Source organism: Apostichopus japonicus, chromosome 9 (assembly GCF_037975245.1).
Source record: "Apostichopus japonicus isolate 1M-3 chromosome 9, ASM3797524v1, whole genome shotgun sequence".
NCBI classification, from domain to species: domain Eukaryota; kingdom Metazoa; phylum Echinodermata; class Holothuroidea; order Aspidochirotida; family Stichopodidae; genus Apostichopus; species Apostichopus japonicus.
In genome coordinates this window covers 32,710,933-32,729,293 of record NC_092569.1, presented here as the reverse complement: position 1 = coordinate 32,729,293, position 18,361 = coordinate 32,710,933, and the positions used below count along the sequence as shown (strand labels likewise).

The 18,361-nt window shown below is 35.3% G+C and overlaps 1 protein-coding gene across 1 annotated transcript; it reads right to left on the bottom strand.

Annotated features, from left to right (window-relative positions):
- Positions 1–3,237: 3,237 nt before the first annotated feature.
- On the bottom strand, positions 3,238–14,886 carry LOC139973172 (uncharacterized). Its single transcript, XM_071979659.1, has 9 exons — positions 14,745–14,886; positions 10,497–10,527; positions 9,730–9,902; positions 9,059–9,323; positions 8,219–8,430; positions 6,435–6,644; positions 5,624–5,935; positions 4,900–5,161; positions 3,238–3,850 (listed from the first exon to the last, which is right to left on the bottom strand). The coding sequence occupies exons 1-9, from the start codon at positions 14,823–14,825 to the stop codon at positions 3,660–3,662; spliced, it is 1,737 nt and encodes a 578-aa protein (XP_071835760.1). The 5' UTR covers positions 14,826–14,886; the 3' UTR covers positions 3,238–3,659.
- Between the last annotated feature and the right edge of the window lie 3,475 nt (positions 14,887–18,361).

The window sequence follows — 18,361 nt, the reverse complement described above, 5'->3', positions numbered from 1 at the left end:
ATATTTTCAGGGCTTTATGGTGGAGATTTAAACATGTCTAAGTGTGACATCACAGAGCCGTTCGTTTTGGTGTTTTTTGCTACATTTTCAAACTAGGAAGCTTTTTTTTTTAAATTTCATTTTCTAGTTGTAACATACTGTTTGAAATTCGATACTTATTTTGTCCCCCAATGTTCTACCTCATAGTCTTTTGGTTAAGAAGTATTCGTGGTGATGAAAAGAAGATATCAATCGTTAAATATAAAATCCTTCTAGCGATGCACGCGAAGGAAACAAGTATTCTGGATAAGAGTTGAATGTCCTACAATTTGGGACTACTCTCATGTAACTGCTAAGAATGTTTTGATATTGTTTGGACCATATTACCTCTCAGAGGTAGAATAATTAGAGTAATAAAGTGAACTGAGCTGAACCCACAATATTGAGATGTTTATCTTATTTACAGGAAGGAGCTATCTCAGAGTATGCGAGTTCATCGCTATCACAAATTTTCCTTAACGTTTATCCCTCAAATATTCCTGGAAGTTCTTATCATGTTTCATTAATTGCTAAACCAGTAAGCTTATTATATTGGGTTATATAATATATTGTTTTATTTGGCAAGATTTCCTCGATTCTGTTCGTTCCCTTTCGTTCCCTTTCGTTCCTTTTCGTTCCTTTGCCCCAAGCGGATGAGCAAAGTTGTCTGACGCCACTGTTTGGAGATCAACTAATATCAAGCTTTTGCAATTATAACGCATATTGCACAGACTGATCCAGCCTGTGCCAGAACAAAACAGAGAGTTCAAACAGAACTCTCTGAGCAAAGACATACGGTATCCATTGTAATTGCGAAATCCTAAAACACACAACAAAGTTGTACACCGACTATGACGTTACATGGTGTCATTGCAAGCTACACTTCAATCTAATTAGCTGCTCATCTCATTAAACATGTTCCTAGTTAGATTTTAAGAGCTCTAAAGTATTGTTTAATGTTATTAGCTGTATTTGATATATATGTTTTATAACTGTCTTATTAATGAACAATAAACATGAAGGTGTGCATTAATTCAAATAATCAACTTTCAGGTTTTCAATTAGGACATTTTCACATTGCATTTAGATCTACAAACAAATGTGACGGTTGGTCGGAAGTTGCTTGGACCCATTGTCTGATTGATTGAATATTTCAATTTAAAATTGTAAACTTATTAATCTATGATCGTTTTTACTGTGTTAGGGAAAGCTATAAAAACTCAATGAAATTTTCAAATGAAATATGTTAATATAGGAGGAAATTATGCAATTACTAATTATTTCATTGCAATAAAGTATATCGGGTTCTGTGGGGAAATTAATTAGTGGAACTTAAGCATGACAATTATTTGAATTTGTGTTCCTAATTAAGCATCCAAATGTATTTGATCGTTTGAATGTAGATATACTTTCATGTGAAAATTGAACAAGTTATTACTGCAAATTTTGTTTATTCATTTCCAATGATCTCCAAACATACCGAACGCGCAATGAACTATTTGTGACATGTAATTAGGCCGAAATACCTCCACAAAGTTTTTTTAAGTACAACGCCGACTTATAATTGTTAAAGATATATGGTAAGCCATTTAAGTTTTTATTTAAATAATATAAAAAAAGGTAATTAATTGATGTATTGATATCATCCAAAGTAAAAGTAAAACGCCATACTCATGCGAAATTGTCCACGTGTTCTGCCGTCAGATTTTGTTTATCATAATTGAAATAATATTCTTGTCCGATAGATATGTTTATATGTGGGATATTTTCAGGTCATGGATATTAAGCTGCATAATACCTCTATTAGAGAGATTATTGATAACCGGTGTCGTTGGTTATCGAAGTGTAACTTTTACATATTATAAAAATTGTAAGGACATTTATCCATTGTGTCTGTGGGAAGTGCTACGGCTCTGAGTACGTATAACCACCATGGGCTACACAGTATGTCCTGACTCTGTGACTAAACAAGGATCGGCCATGGGTACGAACAACCACCATAGGCTAAACAGTGTCTCCTGACTCTGTGACTACACAAGGATTAGGGGAGATTTAGGTCTGCCATATGATTGGATTATGTTTCACAATGTAAGCATTCAGTCTCAGTTAATAATCTAGGAGACGGCAACATTTGCAAGCTATGTTGGTGAAGTTTATCTCTTGACCATAAGGAGCAGTGTCAGTCACGTGACCTACATGGTGCAGTTTGTAACACCACAGCACATATGCTGGTATTCTCGCTTACATCAATAATTGTTGTAAAGTTCGAATCGGAAACGGCACCTCGTCAAGCGGGAAAGTTCGTTGATTTTGTTAACGTTATGTTACTTGTTCAGTTTGATAGAACATTTAGACTGACCTTTGTGTTAAAAAACAGACCATTGACTCCTTACTAAATAACTCAGTCTTTTAATGTTCTGTTATACTTGTTCTTTTCCAGCCACGATATTTTGATGCCGAACTTAAAATGACATAATACACACATATTACTGTCATGCAGTATTCATCATATACGTCGCCCTCTATTTCTGTAAGCTAAATGTCCCTGTTCGTAGTAAGTTTTACAGGTCACGTGACGTCTGCTCACCAGCTCAGTTGAATCAGATCTCGAGAATTGTGAATCAGTCTTCGCTCCCGTTCTGAATCGTTCGGTTCGGTAGTAGCTTTGAATGCCTTATTTGAGGTCTCGGTATTGAGTCCTCGTTTGTAAACATTTTCATTTACGTGCATGCTTTTCCATTTATTACCGAGGTCTTCATATATATGTTTTGTCTGTATCGTAGATGATTGTAGTTAAATAAAACGAAATTCAATCAGCGCTCGTTCTTTACTCGTTTATCTATGTGTTATATTATCCATGTAATAGTGAGATTCAAGGCATGTCTATCCTAACACACAATTATTCAAGCCACATTTGTTTCCACCAGCAGTCCTCAGTAGGGAATATTTGGGCGCCCCCGGAATCTTGTTACGTCATACACACATACTACATTAAATATGTTGTTACGTCATACTGATATAAAAATTAAAGTAGTTATGTCATAACTAAAACTAACTTCAGCTGGGACCAAACCATATGTGTGCAGTTGTTTCGCAACAGCTACTCCGTATTACAATAACCTCGCTCGTACGATCTTCGCTGCCACTTTTAAGAAAACCACTCAATAGTTTTTTTTCTTTCTGATAGACGCCTGCAGAAATACAACACGTAACGATAAATTTAATACAACATACATTCGATTGTATTCGTTATGGTTGCTGCAAAATTTAAATCTCGATGTTAATATTTATTTCAATCCATTTAACTACTAAAATAAGAATTGTAAAAAAAATGAACAGGAAAATTTCATCAATGATCTAGAATTAATAACAATAACTGCATAGTGAGTCTCTTTCATGCCAAATAGTTTGGTATTTGTAATTGGTTTAACGTTTCGTAGATTCGTTTCTTTGTGATTATACTGGTTTTTCCAGATCTAAACCGGACGTATTTTCATCTCCGTGAATCGAATGCCACAGTCGTCTCCACTAATAGCTTCCCAGAATATTTTCGCTCCCCGAGTAGAGCCGCCGTATGCTGCATTGAGGTGGGCATCTGCACAAACAACACAGTCGTCACTGGCGACGGCGAAAAAATCGCATTAATCAACATGAGTGGGACAGTAATCAGTTCGACATTTGAAAGAGTCATACAGATCTCTACAACGATATTGCTCAGCAAACCACCAGGCTCCTCCGTGTCCCTCCGCACAGTCATAGCTGCTCCATCCATCGTTGTCCCGGTCTTTTGTACTGAACTGTTTATTGTTGCTAAAAGACATCGCATCATTACCTACAAAGAACAAATCAAACATCAACATCATCATTATTGATTCAATTTAAAGCATTCTTGTACAAATGCCCCAAATCTAATATATACCGTTCATGTTCTTTTATTTTTGTTAGTTTACACAATCATTAAAATTTATTTGTGGACTGTGTGTAACATTCTCTATAGGGTTGACTTAGGTGATGCAGGAACACATACTTAATGAGTTGGATGTTGAAGAGGGGCGTGCTTTTAGCAATGCTGTTAGCAATGCTGGTGACATTTTTTTTTTTTTTTGCTCTTGGGCTATGATATGAAAATAGCAACTTGCTTGATTATTTCACTTATTCCAGATTTATTTCTAAATCCTCTGAGGTAAAACTATATTCCGAATTAGCATTTATGCTATATGTTCTAAAAATTGCTTGAATCACCGGTATTCAATGTTACATTTGAAGAAATGAACAATCCAGATAGCGTTTCTACCTGTGACGAATGTTTAAACATCTCTAATACCATTTGGGAATATTGAAGGAGTCAAGAGCAATAATTTAAAGTGTTCCGTACTTGAAAACGTTTCATAAAAGAGGCAAGACATTTCGTTCCGTACATATTATAATCCCTCTGATGAGCAGACAGATAGCCTGCCCTCAAAGGGATATAACTACCTGACTTTTGTGTAGAATAACATCAGACGCATATCGGAAGTTTTTTTGATAAATGCTTGTGTGGCCTTCCATACCCAACAACGACTGGGTGACGCCTTCTGTTTTAAGTCAAACAGTACAACCCAACGTATCACTGGCATCCGTTCACCACGTTGACATATTCCTGCACAGTTTCATACGTTAGTTGACGTCCCTAGATTGCATGGTAAAGGTTTGTGAATCACAAAGAACGATAAAGGTAAGCTGAGAAAAGTTATTTGTCTCAATTATCAAAGCTACGTTAATACCGTTTGGTTCCAATCAATCACATAGACACGATATGTATCCACATACTTTGTTAGAAGATTTATCACTAATACAAGTATTGGAGTGCTGAAATATAGAGAAATAAAGCGTAATACAAACCAGCATCTCCACTGTATGATCCAATAGACAGACGATACTTGTCCGAGTTGTCACTGATACTGAAGGAAGAATAGAGGGCGTAGTATGGTGTTGATCCTGAATTTCTTAAATCAATACGTAGCTCGTATCTCTTCTGGTTTGTTATGTCGTGAATATATTTATTTCCAAGCCAGTGATCTTGACCAGGATTACCGAAACCATTTTCATACTCAGACCAACCACGATAAAAATTAACTGATACGCTGGATCGTCGTTGAAAAACCTAAAAGAGAAAGAATGATAAAATCACTCTGTGGAAGTTTGACGTTAGTCTAACAACGAATCTGAATCAGGAATACACAACGGTCTCCTGATCACCTTTTCCATTGCTCCTTGCCCACACCTTCAATAATAGGAGACAAATTAAGAGAAGAAAATCTGTGAGATAACTATGAATTAGAAAAATCGTCAAACTTTAACATTATTTGTCACTTGGCTATTTATGCTACGATGCTTTAAGCGTCGTATAATGTTGTTGCTAGGGGTAGTTTCGTACACTCTGATATATTTTCATTATCTCCCACTGGGAGGAACTGTCCAACCTCTATCTTCTTCTCTTAATTAATATCTGGACAATCAATCTAATAGAAGACGAACCCCGAGATAAATTGTCACCTCAGTCGTTTCACTTCCACAAAGGAAAGATGATAAAATTCAAGATTCTCTCCTGATTTGATCAACTCACCGTCCATCCTCCTCCGTTACTTTCCATCTCACAGTAAACCTGAATACCGCTTGGCCAACCATCAGGGTAAATGGTGTAAACTCCGTCACTGTTAGTACCCTCAGCGTGTAGATCGTAGCAATCTTTTGGAACCACCTCACGTGTACACTCTACTCCGTCCCCTTGGTAACCATCATTGCAGTAACATTTACGGTCATTTTTCCTCGTATCACAGGTTGCATGATCACTACACTGGTAACTCTCATCTATCAGACGGTTGTTCCTACAAGTTGATTTTCGTGTACATCTTGAATTAGCGTAAAACTGGCCCTCCTAATTTAAGATATTCAGCGAAAAATAGATAAATAAATGAATTAGGCATTTGCGGTTGTCACAGTGGGAAGTGCATGATTTCAACGGGGGTAGCCAATGCTACCCACCATCGACTAATCTAGGTATGGGCATGAACCTTTATGAAGGTTTTAGGAGGTTTTTGAGCCAACTCCGAAGTAGGGACCTATGGATCCGCTGTATAAAAAGAAAGTCGTCAATTGTTGCATTAACAGGCTTATTGCGACTACACATTAGGCCTACAAATTTTTCTAACCGCAAGACTGTGGTACAAAGTATCCCAGACTGTTTATGTAAGGCTTATAAGGTATACACGTCCGTAGGAGTGGTCTTATGCTTCCTGACTAAATGTAATTCATCCCTCGACTGACAGTTTTGACTGGACTGGCGACGGAAGTGGGGTTCGTGGTCCCTGTCCAACCACGATGCGCAATGAATTTAGAATGAAGCGGTGAAAAGGCCCTGAAAGAACAGTACTGACCTTTAATACACTTCTTTTGGCAGCAACGAAGCAGTTGTGGGTGCACGTCACTCCGTCCCCTTGGTAGCCATCATTGCAGTAACATTTACGGATACTGTTCTTCGTATCACAGGTTGCGTGACTACTACACTGGTAACTCTCATCTACAAGCCGGTTGTTCATACAAGTTGATTTTCGTGTACATCTTGAATTAGCGTAAAATTGGCCCTCCTAATTTAAGATATTCATCGCAGAATAAATAAATAAATAAATGAATTATGAATTTTCGGTTGTCACAGTGGGAAGTGCAGGATTTCAACGGTGGGTGGCCAATGCAAAATTCACATCGAATGATCTAGGTATGGGTATGAACCTTTATGCAAGTTTTATGAAATATTTGAAGCCAACTGCGAAGTAGGAAGCAAAGGGATCCGCCATAAAATAACGTAGGTGCAAATATTGCATTGTACGGCTTATCGCGACTATACTTTAGGCCTACAAATAGTTCTAACCGCAAGACTGTGAAAAAAAAGTATCCATTGAATTTTTGTGTCAGGCATATAAGTGAATGCACACCCGTAGGAGTGGTCACGTGATATCCGACTAAACGTAATACATCCCTCGATTGACAGTTTTGACTGGACTGGCGACAAACACAAATGGGTCAATGGCCCCTGCCAAACACGATGCGCACGCTACTCGGTTATCTGTAAATGTAATGTGATTATCGACAATTATGAGTAGTAAAGGTTACCTTCTAATTATATGGACAATGATTAAGAACAAAGCATTATAAAAATGACCTGAAAGAACCGTACTGACCCCTAATACACTTCCTATGTCAGCAACAAAGCAGTTATGGCGGCACGTCACTCCGTCCCCTTGGTAGTTTGGATTGCAGTAACATTTACGGACACCGTTCCTCTCAGCACAGGTTGCGTGACTACTACACTGGTAACTCTCATCTACAAGCCGGCTGTTCTTACAAGTTGATTTTCGTGTACATCTTAAATCAATGTAAACGTGGCCCTCCTAATTTAAGATATTCAGCGAAAGGAAAAACAACAACTAATAAATGAATTATGAATTTGTGGTTGTCACAGTGGGAAGTGCAGGATTTCAACGGTGATCTCATCGACTAATCTAGGTATGGGCATGAACCTTTATGAAGGTTTTAGGTGGTTTTCGAAGCCAACTGCGATGTAGGGGCCTGTGGATCCGCTGTATAAAAAGAAAGTCGTCAATTGTTGCATTAACAGGCTTATTGCGACTACTCATTAGGCCTACAAATTTTTCTAACCTCAAGACTGTGGTACAAAGTATCCCAGACTGTTTATGTAAGGCTTATAAGGTATACACATCCGTAGGAGTGGTCTTATGCTTCCTGATTAAATGTAATTCATCCCTCGACTGACAGTTTTGACTGTCAGTCGAGATGTCAGTTAAAATGTCATCGCCACACTGATAATTCTCTACTAAAGTTACTTGGTTATTACTACAGTTTGATCTTCTTGTACAGTCTGGATTGATGAAAGACTCGCCGTTCTGGTTTTCAAATAACAATAGAAAATTTAGTTTAACAAACTAAGGACAGGGTACTAGAGTATCATTATTAATTCTTAGGAGAAAATAGTCAAGCATTTCTAAATGAGTAATTGATAAAGTATTAAGGGTCTTGACCTATTAAAATAAAAAGACATGAATGAAAGAAAAAGAAGAAAATGTTAGAAAAATAAGAATATGTTAGAGACATGTTAGAGAAAGAAGAAGATGTGAACAATATTGACCGTAGTCAAAGTACTGACCCTTAAGACACCTCCCTTGTCAGCAGCAAAACATCCGCATTGGTTCTGAGGAATGCAATTTCCTTCATGAATCATATATTCACCGACACAAGCACATCTCTCTGGTTTTACAAGAGAGGTTGAAGAGACGCAGGTCTCAGGGTCCTCACACCTCCTCTCACATGTTTCGTTGGTGAATATTTCGTTAGTCGGACACCATTCAATGTTTGAAGCTGTATGAAGGAATCGTTTTTAATGAATATGCGATATAAAAAGTTGTGCTTCTATCATGTGAAAGAAAACACTGCAACATTTGAATCGAATAAGAAACGATTATTTCCATCAACGGAGCTCATAAAATCAAAAGATTAAACAAGCAAAAGCGAACATAATTATAGCAAGTCAGGCAATAAATCTTCTGAAACTATAGTTACGACCTCTTTATAGTATAAATCTCTGTTTAGTTTTGATGAAGTCACTATAGAAAATATATTATTTCTTTCCTCGGCATAATTAATATCGCCTCATGTTTTCTACTTTCCAAACCATCATGTCTACGTCAACAAAGTAACGACAAACTTTGCCTATAAATATTATTCAGTTAGTTTATGCTTTGGTCATATTACTTTGCTCACGTTTATAAAACAGATATAGGGAATAGGGTTATTGTAGATACAACCTTCTATCTATGCGAAGATGACTTAAACATACAAATGTAGTCTGGTGAGAAACGAGACAAATCAAAGCCATATATATTGACCGTATGATCAAATTCAACGCTATTAAAAGAGAGCATGTGCTTTAAGTAACCTTGAATTGAAAGAGTCGGGTCACATTGTCGTTTATTTTATTTTGACTTACTTGGTGTTCCTCGGTATGAACCTAAACTTGACAGTGCATATTGCCCCCATTCATCTGAAATACGAAAGTTGTCATATGTTACGTAGTAAGACTGTCCCGCAGCGTTCTGAAACTCCAGTCGTAGTTGATACTGTTTTTGGTTCGTTAGAAAAGCTACTTTCTCATTTCCAAGCCAAACCTCATTTCGTGGAAACCCAAAGCCGTTTCTGAAGTCTTTCCATGTTCGATTGAAGTTGATAGATTCCATTAGTCGTCTTTGCAAAACCTGTTATATTTATAAATGAAAATACAGGTGAAATATATTAACACAATAAACTCTTGTCTTGTATAAAGATTCCTTTGTTATTCCTTGTCTTGAAGTCTTCGTTGTAGCACACTTCCAAATACGTAAAAAACATTTACCGAATGACGAGAATTGTCGTTGGTTTAATTAAAAACATGAAGTAACATTAAATTTCTGACTTTCACAAATTTAAAGATTTTTTTCTTTACTTGCCATAGATTTTCTGAAATGTGAAATGGAGCGCAATTGATTATAAGTATTCACAGATTCGCATGAACATCTCTCCCGGCTTTCTTCAGTAATGTGATTCTATTAGTTATAAAGTGATCTTGAACGTTGCTACATGAGAGCTTTTACTATGATAATAACTTCTCAATATAACTCTTACCGTCCATCCTCCATTTTCAAGATCATTATCACAGTAGACTTCAAATGGTTCAGGGTAGCCATCTGGTTTGATAAGGAACACCCCAGATGTATTGTGGGTAGAAGAGCAGGCATTCAATACTTCTTTGCAATCCCTCGGGTACTCGGGTTGTTGAAAAACAAAGTATGAAGAACCTATGGTAAATTGAAGTAAACCTGTATAATTGTCCACTGAAATGAAGGTTTGTGCATACATATTTCTGCCTGTTCGTGCAGCGTTAGTATGTTAGATAGGTATTTAGAAGACCTGCATAATATTTTCATCAATCAAATGTAATGAGGATATTTTAAATCTATCGGAAGTCAACGACTTCAGGTAACGGTAGCTTACAACAGTTACTCGACGACTAGTTTAATATTACATATCAACAACACGCAAATCTGTTTGTAATATATCTCTGTCAATTAAAATTAATATTTACAGTTCAGCTTCTATAATTGACTCCATGGGTTTGTGAATAACTAAGTGGGTAGAAATAACCGCTGACGTACACCTAATAAGAAAAGGCAAACATAGATTTGAAACACTGCTGCAAGATTCTACACAGGGGAAAAGTTGCTTTTGCAATTGTGATTTAGCGTACTCTAAGACAAAGAATATATCGTTCAAGAGTAAAGATTCCCACCACGACATGCTTAGCAATTTGTTATTACTGAAACAAAACCAATCAATCCATCAATGATACGTCTATTTTATCTGTCGAACCAAATTAATTTAAATAGACTAACCTGATGATTGGCTCACGACGCTGGCGATGACCTGTTAAAGAATAGAACTGAAAATGTTACAAAAATGGGAAGCACGAATTATCACCGTAGTACATAATATTTGACTTTACTCTACATACCGTACATTGGAGGTTTTGATAATTTGTTCTGTATTTCTCTTCATAATCTATTTTTATTTTCTAACCTAGTTTTGCTGCTTCAGAATTTACTGAAAAAGTTACGAAAATGAGGAACGAGAGGTATCTATTGCAACTATGTCACTGAATACGATTAGCAGAATGTCAATTGAGCTAATAAATCAGTATCATAACAAGAATATTAACCTAAGTTTCAAGTCTTCTTCGTACTGTACTGTATTACTTACACTGAAGAGCTCTTTTCCCCCCTAATAATACTTTTATTTTTTTTTTGTATTTTCTAATATTGTTTTGCTGCTTTTGGCAGCTAAGTATGGTTGAAATCACACAATGCTTGTAGCATTCAATTACGAGTTCTAATAGGAAATTATCTTTGACCTACAAAGGCGTACATAAAGCTTGGCTTTTATATTTTCTACAAATCGATAAACACAGCGTTTTGTTTGGACAGAGAAGCACAAAGAGAGACAAAAACGCTCTTTAATAAACATAACCTAAATCTGTTAAAATGTTTCTTTGTAGACTGACTGCCTATTTACATAGCTTTTCCGCTTTCCTGCAGCGGGTTTTGGCTATTCTTAGGATCTCAGGTAATATGAATTAACAAAAAATGCAATTCGTAATATGGGCAACTGTTTGTTTGTGTGTTTAAACTGTGGATAAGACTATTTTTTAAGATGCGAGACGTCAATTGATAATTTAAAGTATTTGAAACGCTGATTACTTTTATTAGCGATACAACATATTTTATCAAAAAGATGGGAAGAGCTGGCAGTTTTGAAGAAGATAAAATGAATTAAAGCCCGAGATCAGACATATATTCTCTGATTGAATGACTCAGATCTTCGTAACATACCACAGATAGAAATTGTCCCTATTTTAGAATATCTATCAATTGAAAGTTTAAATTGAACTATTGTTAATGCCTATAAAATTGATCATCTAATACTACTTATATGGGTTGTTCAAGAATCTATATTGCACATTGCGGAACATGAAATATGGAGAGAGAAAAAAAATAAAGAATCAGTACATTTGGTGATTAAGTAAATGTTAGTATTTGCTCATATCCTGAAGAGGTCTTTGTATCAATTATTAAACCGATTGCTAAACTTGACCAAAAGATGCAGATGCTGTAAATGTCTCTAATTCATTGAATGTATTTATCTGTTTATGACTTTTACCAAGGACTACAGTCACGTTATCTCATTTAGTTTAACAAATTGTTTAGTTTTGTAACTTCATAAAATATTTATCAGAACAATATAGTACCTGAGTTGGTCACATATTTTACTGTACACTGGGTTCTTATTTTTCCAACCTAATTGTGGAATTATTGTGATAAAATAAGTTAAAAGAGAACATTTTGAGCAATCTATGTGAACTTGATCACAAAGTATTGAAATGTATTGGAAACAATGTTCCAATTTCTCTAGGTGAAGGCAACGGTATTGCACAACAAATTAGTTCTTAAAGATTATATTGTGTGATCCAAAATTAAAGATGCTGAGGAAATTAAATTAATTATTCCCGTCAATAAATTAAATTACAACAAAAAAGATCATTTTCCATAATGTCGTAATTATTATGAAAATCCACATATGAAATCAAATTTGAAGTTGAACGAAATAAGCAGAATTTCAGAGTCTGCTGAGTATGATATATTGTAGAACGATAATTGTAACTGAAATTGTGATAATTGTTGTTGATTCAAAAGTAAATCAATACGTCTTTACACACTTGTGTAAAACTTATTAATTTAAGAATTAGGTCCCTTTCATATCATGATACTTGAGGATCTGCATAAATGGAATATACTCATTTATCTTTGCAAAATATTTCTGTCTTTATTGTTACTATTAGTATATTTCGAATGAATTAAGATCTTCTATTTCAGAATTGTTGTTGCTGCTGTTGATCACGCAATCTTCTTTTTCACATCCGATAGTATAATCGATCATTTGATAGGTTCATATAGCTTGAATTAAAAGCCACACTCTTTGGAATTCAACAGGGCTAATAACGAAACAGGAGATACTAAGTTCAAAGTTTGCCGACTGTCTTAAATTAAGGGTAACAATAAGGATAGAGTGAGTTACTTTGTCACTTTGTCGGATCACATTTTGTACCAAGTTCTAGTTTAGTTATTTTGTAGCAATATCAAGTATCATGAGCAAACTATTGACGAAAATATCAAAAATATATTGTTTAGTAACTTAAACAAACAACATATAAGTACACTACGGCTTTGATATATACAAGGGTTAAACTTTTATTTAAATCTAAGACTACTTGATAAGTGTAGCATTTATGGCGGATTACGTTACAGTGTCGGCATATATAGAATAGTGAAAAAAAATTCCAACCCCTTGAGAGATTCCAATGCCTTGAACGCAGGCCTGTCTCTCTATGTTAGGACGCTATAATGATGTGTGGATATTTAGATCTTTAACTTCAATCTTCACAATCATTCTATCTTCCGCTAACGATATACTTGTGTTCATGTAGTTCGTTAATTATGAATTATATAAATGATGTTCGAGATACGAGAACCTACAAATTGGAGTGTTTTTGGATAACAGTTCTAGCAGATCAACGCCCTGATAACAGCACTGAATATACATATTTATGTGTTATCGTTAGTATTCATAACTGCATTGGAAACAAATCACACGAAAGTAAAAAAAAACTTGGCTCGCTGGTATTTATGTTGGAAATTCTATCCACAAAACAGGAACTGAGTCAAATGTTTTTGCTTCGTGAAAAGTGTATAATTATTCAGTCCAATGTAAATAAAGTAAGGGAAGATAATATCATATATAATTTAACTGTGTGTGTCTAATAGCTAAAACAGAATATTGAATCTTATATGGTATTAACATAACAGCTACGTTAAACATGGGCATCTGCATTTGAAATCGTCATCGAAATCTGCATGAGTAAAGACAAGTTATGTGACTATTAAATTAAAGACGGGAAAACATAAGAAAGATCGAAGAAGGGGATTTGCATTTTCGCGATGAAGAAACTTTATACCGATGAACTTTTCTGATTATAGTTTAGCTATGTCTTGTAGTAGGAAGAAGTGGAGTGAAGACGTCTCATCCTTGCGTGCCTCCTGGTACAGATAGCGTTAAGATTAAGATGTCTTGTACCAAGCATAATAAACAGAGGATACATGTAATGGAAGTATATTCTTTGAGAAGTAAGATACAGGATTGGTTATTTGATACAGATAAGAGAAACGTCCTGAAATTTTTATGAAGTGAACTTATTTGTGTATCTTTCCTAAATATGAGAAATACTTGACTCAAAATTGTACGCAGTAGACCGAAAAATATGATATAAATTGATAAGCATGTCCATGTCAGAGTTATTTTGCTATTTAGGCATCATACGCCATATTTATTCGAGAAGTAGTATAAAGCTATTATTTAGCAATATTAATTACAGTTTTGAAAAAGGAGGGGTAGAGAAATCATATCTAAAAACTAGAATTTTGGTTCTCACAGTTGACCACGTTTTTCAAACCTCAAAAATTAATAGCACAATACATATAATTCTTTTTCATTCAATCTTTCCCTCCAACCCCACCCCACCCCCCTCCCATTTGTTTTGCCTTGTAAGTTAAGTTAGGTTAAAACGATTTCAAAATTATTGAAGCACTTTGAAAATGAGAGCGTGGTTTTGCTTCTGGAACAATGGTTGATTGAAGTTAGAAAGAAAAACATCGATATTATTTTATAATATATTTTGTACATTATCCGTATATTGTTAAGATATTCTCTCTCCAAACTTTGAAACAAGAGACTTTTTAGAATGAAATTTATAATTCCACTTTTAAACTGATTATAGTTTCTTCATCTTCTCAAAATAATGAAGTTCAACATAAGAGAATGCAGGCAGTCCTGATGCATATAGAAACTTAATGATTTTCTTCAGTAACAAAAGTAAGGAAAGAGATGGTCTAGTATATAACCTTTGAAGTCGACTTCACAGTTATCAAAACTTTAAAATATTGTGATTTTCAAACAACATATGAAATTCAAACTATGAGAGCAAAAGTTGTATGTGAGAATCGAAGAATAAAAATTCTTGAAAAGTAACTTACCGTGTTTAATTCAAGAAAACTCCATAACATCAAAACTGCCAAGACACTATGCCAACATTTTCGTCCTCCAAGTTTTTCCATGATATTGAAAAAAATCTTGAGTTTAGATAACGAGGTTTAGCTGTTGACGAGGAATGAAACGACAATGAAATATAAAACATCTAGACAACGTGATTCAATAACGATTGAAATTATTCTACTACGGATGCCAATGGAAGAAATTCGGTATCAAATTGTCACAATAATGTCACTACGCATGCTCTGATCCGTAGCGAATACATTTAATCAGTACGTTCCTTACAGTTATCGGTTGAAAGCTGTTTCGGATTAAGTTTATACAAAGGTCGTCTAATCTTATGTCATGCTATACACGTATTAATGAACTTTTGTGCAGAGAAAACTTCTCCCAGGATAACTAGGGATCGCGGAAGTTGGAACTCATCGGTCATTTCAATTCGTTTAGAAGTTTACTCATTTTAATGCTTTTCAGTAGATTAGAACACCACGCTCTTTTCCTTCTAAACTATTTCATCGTGTGCAATAATCAATACATCGTAATCATCAATACCTTTTGATTGTATATGAATTTCGTTTTCTCAGTAGAAGGAAATCATAGATCTTTCAATTATTTACTTTTCAACACACCTTTTGTGAAGTTATTGACGGTTGTATCCTCTATTTAATAAATATATTCCGTATCTCTTCGTGGCATACAGTGAGTATTCATTTTGGAATCGGCTTTTAAATTTATTCAATATGCACTATATTTCAGATACATTTCATTAGCAAATTGGAATAATAGCTTTCTACTGTAATGTGTTTCGTTTCTCACATATCGTCCAGTATATGTCGAAGAAACATAGATGTTGCTTACAGTTCCACGTCAGTCCATCAGTTGCAAACGTGGATATTGTGAGAAACGGGAAGAACCAAATCTTATTGGTCTATTATAAGTCTGAAACAAGAAGGCAAAATGTCGAATTTCATCTGGCGTCATAATTGTTCAGTTACGTATTTAGATAGTAGATTAGGAAATGTGTAACCTCCAGGTATGTGTCAAAAAATTACGATTTGGCAGAGGTGCAGATTAAAGGATAGCAAAAAAAAAACAATTAAATGTTACTTGCGATGTTGTTTTCACTCTGACAAATAGTTCAATGTTTTTTTTTAATTGGGCAAACAGGAGAGCGTAACTTTAAGACTGATTTAATGAAGATGACTAAGAGCTGTTCGAAATGTTCAGTTATTGAATTAGGTTAGCACAGTTTTTTTATTTGGACCTTGAATAAGTCCTCCAGACCCACTACCTCTTCACGCATTCATACTACATCTTACGTTATAACAGGAACAGACGTCGGTTAAATATCCTTATATCTTGTTGATGTGTTGAACGATTTCATCTACAACCCACCGCTAAAACTACATATTAGTGTTTCATATCATATTTGTTAAGTCATAGTTTCGACGATGATCTTAACTTTTCTAGCCATGATGTCTTGAACATGTAACTTTGAGTGGCGTCAAATTTGTATATACGTAACTAAATGACGATGGTTTACCCATATGTCACGCTGGATATTTGCATACATCACACTGAGTTCAATACTGTTAACGTTTCAAGTAGGTCAAAGGTCAGTTTAGGTCGGATGAGATGAAATGTGAAATCTCAAGAAAACCATATCAGACACGCTTTATCCTTATTTGAATTTTGTATTTATAGGCAATAGTTTTATATAAAATGAATAATGATGACCTCATATATTTTGGAATATATTAATATTGTTCTCTAGTTTTGATTTTAAATGGACGCAATGTGCATTAAAGATGAGGGTTAGTATATCCTTAGTTTTTTTTTAGGAATAGTGGCCTGAGAAATGTGTCTCGTTAAGTACGAAACCAAAATTGACTGAGGCTTCGAGGTCTATGTACCTTGTAGGAAAAAAGAAAATTTTGAGGAATTATGATACTTCGATATGATACCAGTTATGGGTATGAGTGACAGAGAGATGTTTGCTGCATCTTGAGTCGGAGAGTGCTTGACAAGAGAGCAGTTTCTATATTACTTAATTCACAGTTGATATAGCACAATTAGAGGGAGGCATGCATCTCTTCCTCTGAAACACCACCCCATCACAAATACAGTTGTTGGGATTTGTTGGGATTACACATATCCTCAGCTCTTACTGTAAACCTAATAGCACATGCTACCTATCAGATTTGTCAGCACAATCCAATATTTACTGTCACAGTGTTACAAAGTGTTAAGATTTACAGTAGTTACTGTAATCTATGTGTGAATCGATTGTGACATTACTCTAGTAGTCATATGATCTGCTACAACTTCTTTTATAACTAGAACAACTGTAGTTTTATACAAACATATGTCATTGTAGTGCGTGGTGAACGTCAAAGTTAGTCAGTATGTCATATTCAATGGACGGTTCTTTGTTACTGCAACCCCTTTGAATTTATTTCGTTCACGGAAAAAACAGTTCGGCGTTTGGTCTTTAACGCAGACTAAAGCTAGGCTATATTGTGAATTGTTTATAAACAGTACTCTAGGTAGCACGAGCCTGTAATATAATAAAGACTAAAAGCACCACAACCACAACCACGAAGTACACCTGTTTCGGAAGTGACAGAGAAAACACAGATCTCCTGGACACTGATTGGTCAAATTGATGTATCCTCGCCTAGTTAGCGACATTTTACAAACATAAGGTGCTTTGCAAAATTTGCAAATCTGAGCCTGGATTTTCTCCAATCTGTGAATTTGAGGTTGTAATGAAGAGTGCATGTTCAGCTGACCTTCACCATCCCGCCATGTAGGTGATGGATTGGGCTAGTATTCCCAATATTGTAGCTCGCATGTGCACTACAAAAGTAACATCTGATTGCTCACACCAAGAACGGTCTGTTTGTTTTTTGTTTTTTTTGGCACTGCATTAGCGGAAGTGCCCGGTGATTAAATTGGTCATGTGATTACACGAAACTAGTTTGTTTCTATTCATTCTTTGCCCCCTCACTCTTTGATAACTTCCTACATCACTGAACCGAATTTAATGATGTTACATGTTGTATAAGTAGTCGTTCCATTGACTTATACAATAAACTCGTCACATTCCAAGCCCAAGAAGCTTAGATATCTTTCGACTTGCATTCCTTACCCACAGTATTATAGCTGATTGGTTGATCTATAAATACACCTACAAATTTCCATATCATGACCGTTTAGATTTTGAGCTAGAAGAGAAGTAAATCGAGCCCACTGAACCCTAGTCCTTCCTACTTCTCGCTTGGGTTACTATCCACTTTCAACCAAACAATTTGTAATTTTTGAAATCAACTTTGATCCTCCTAATGTTCACACCACCTGTGCCTTGATTTAAACTCTTTATCTTTAAGGCACAAAAAAAGAAGAGTGATGATTGCTGAAATATGCCAAAGCAATAACTATTTTATTTTCGACGTTTAACCTTCGAGCAAATGTTCAATACTGTAATTGTGGTACGATACCCACAGAAAAAGATCTACTCCACGCGTTATCAGGAAGGATACATTAAATAACATTTAATATGTTCACCAGTGATTATATGCATTTATTTGCTATATGTCAA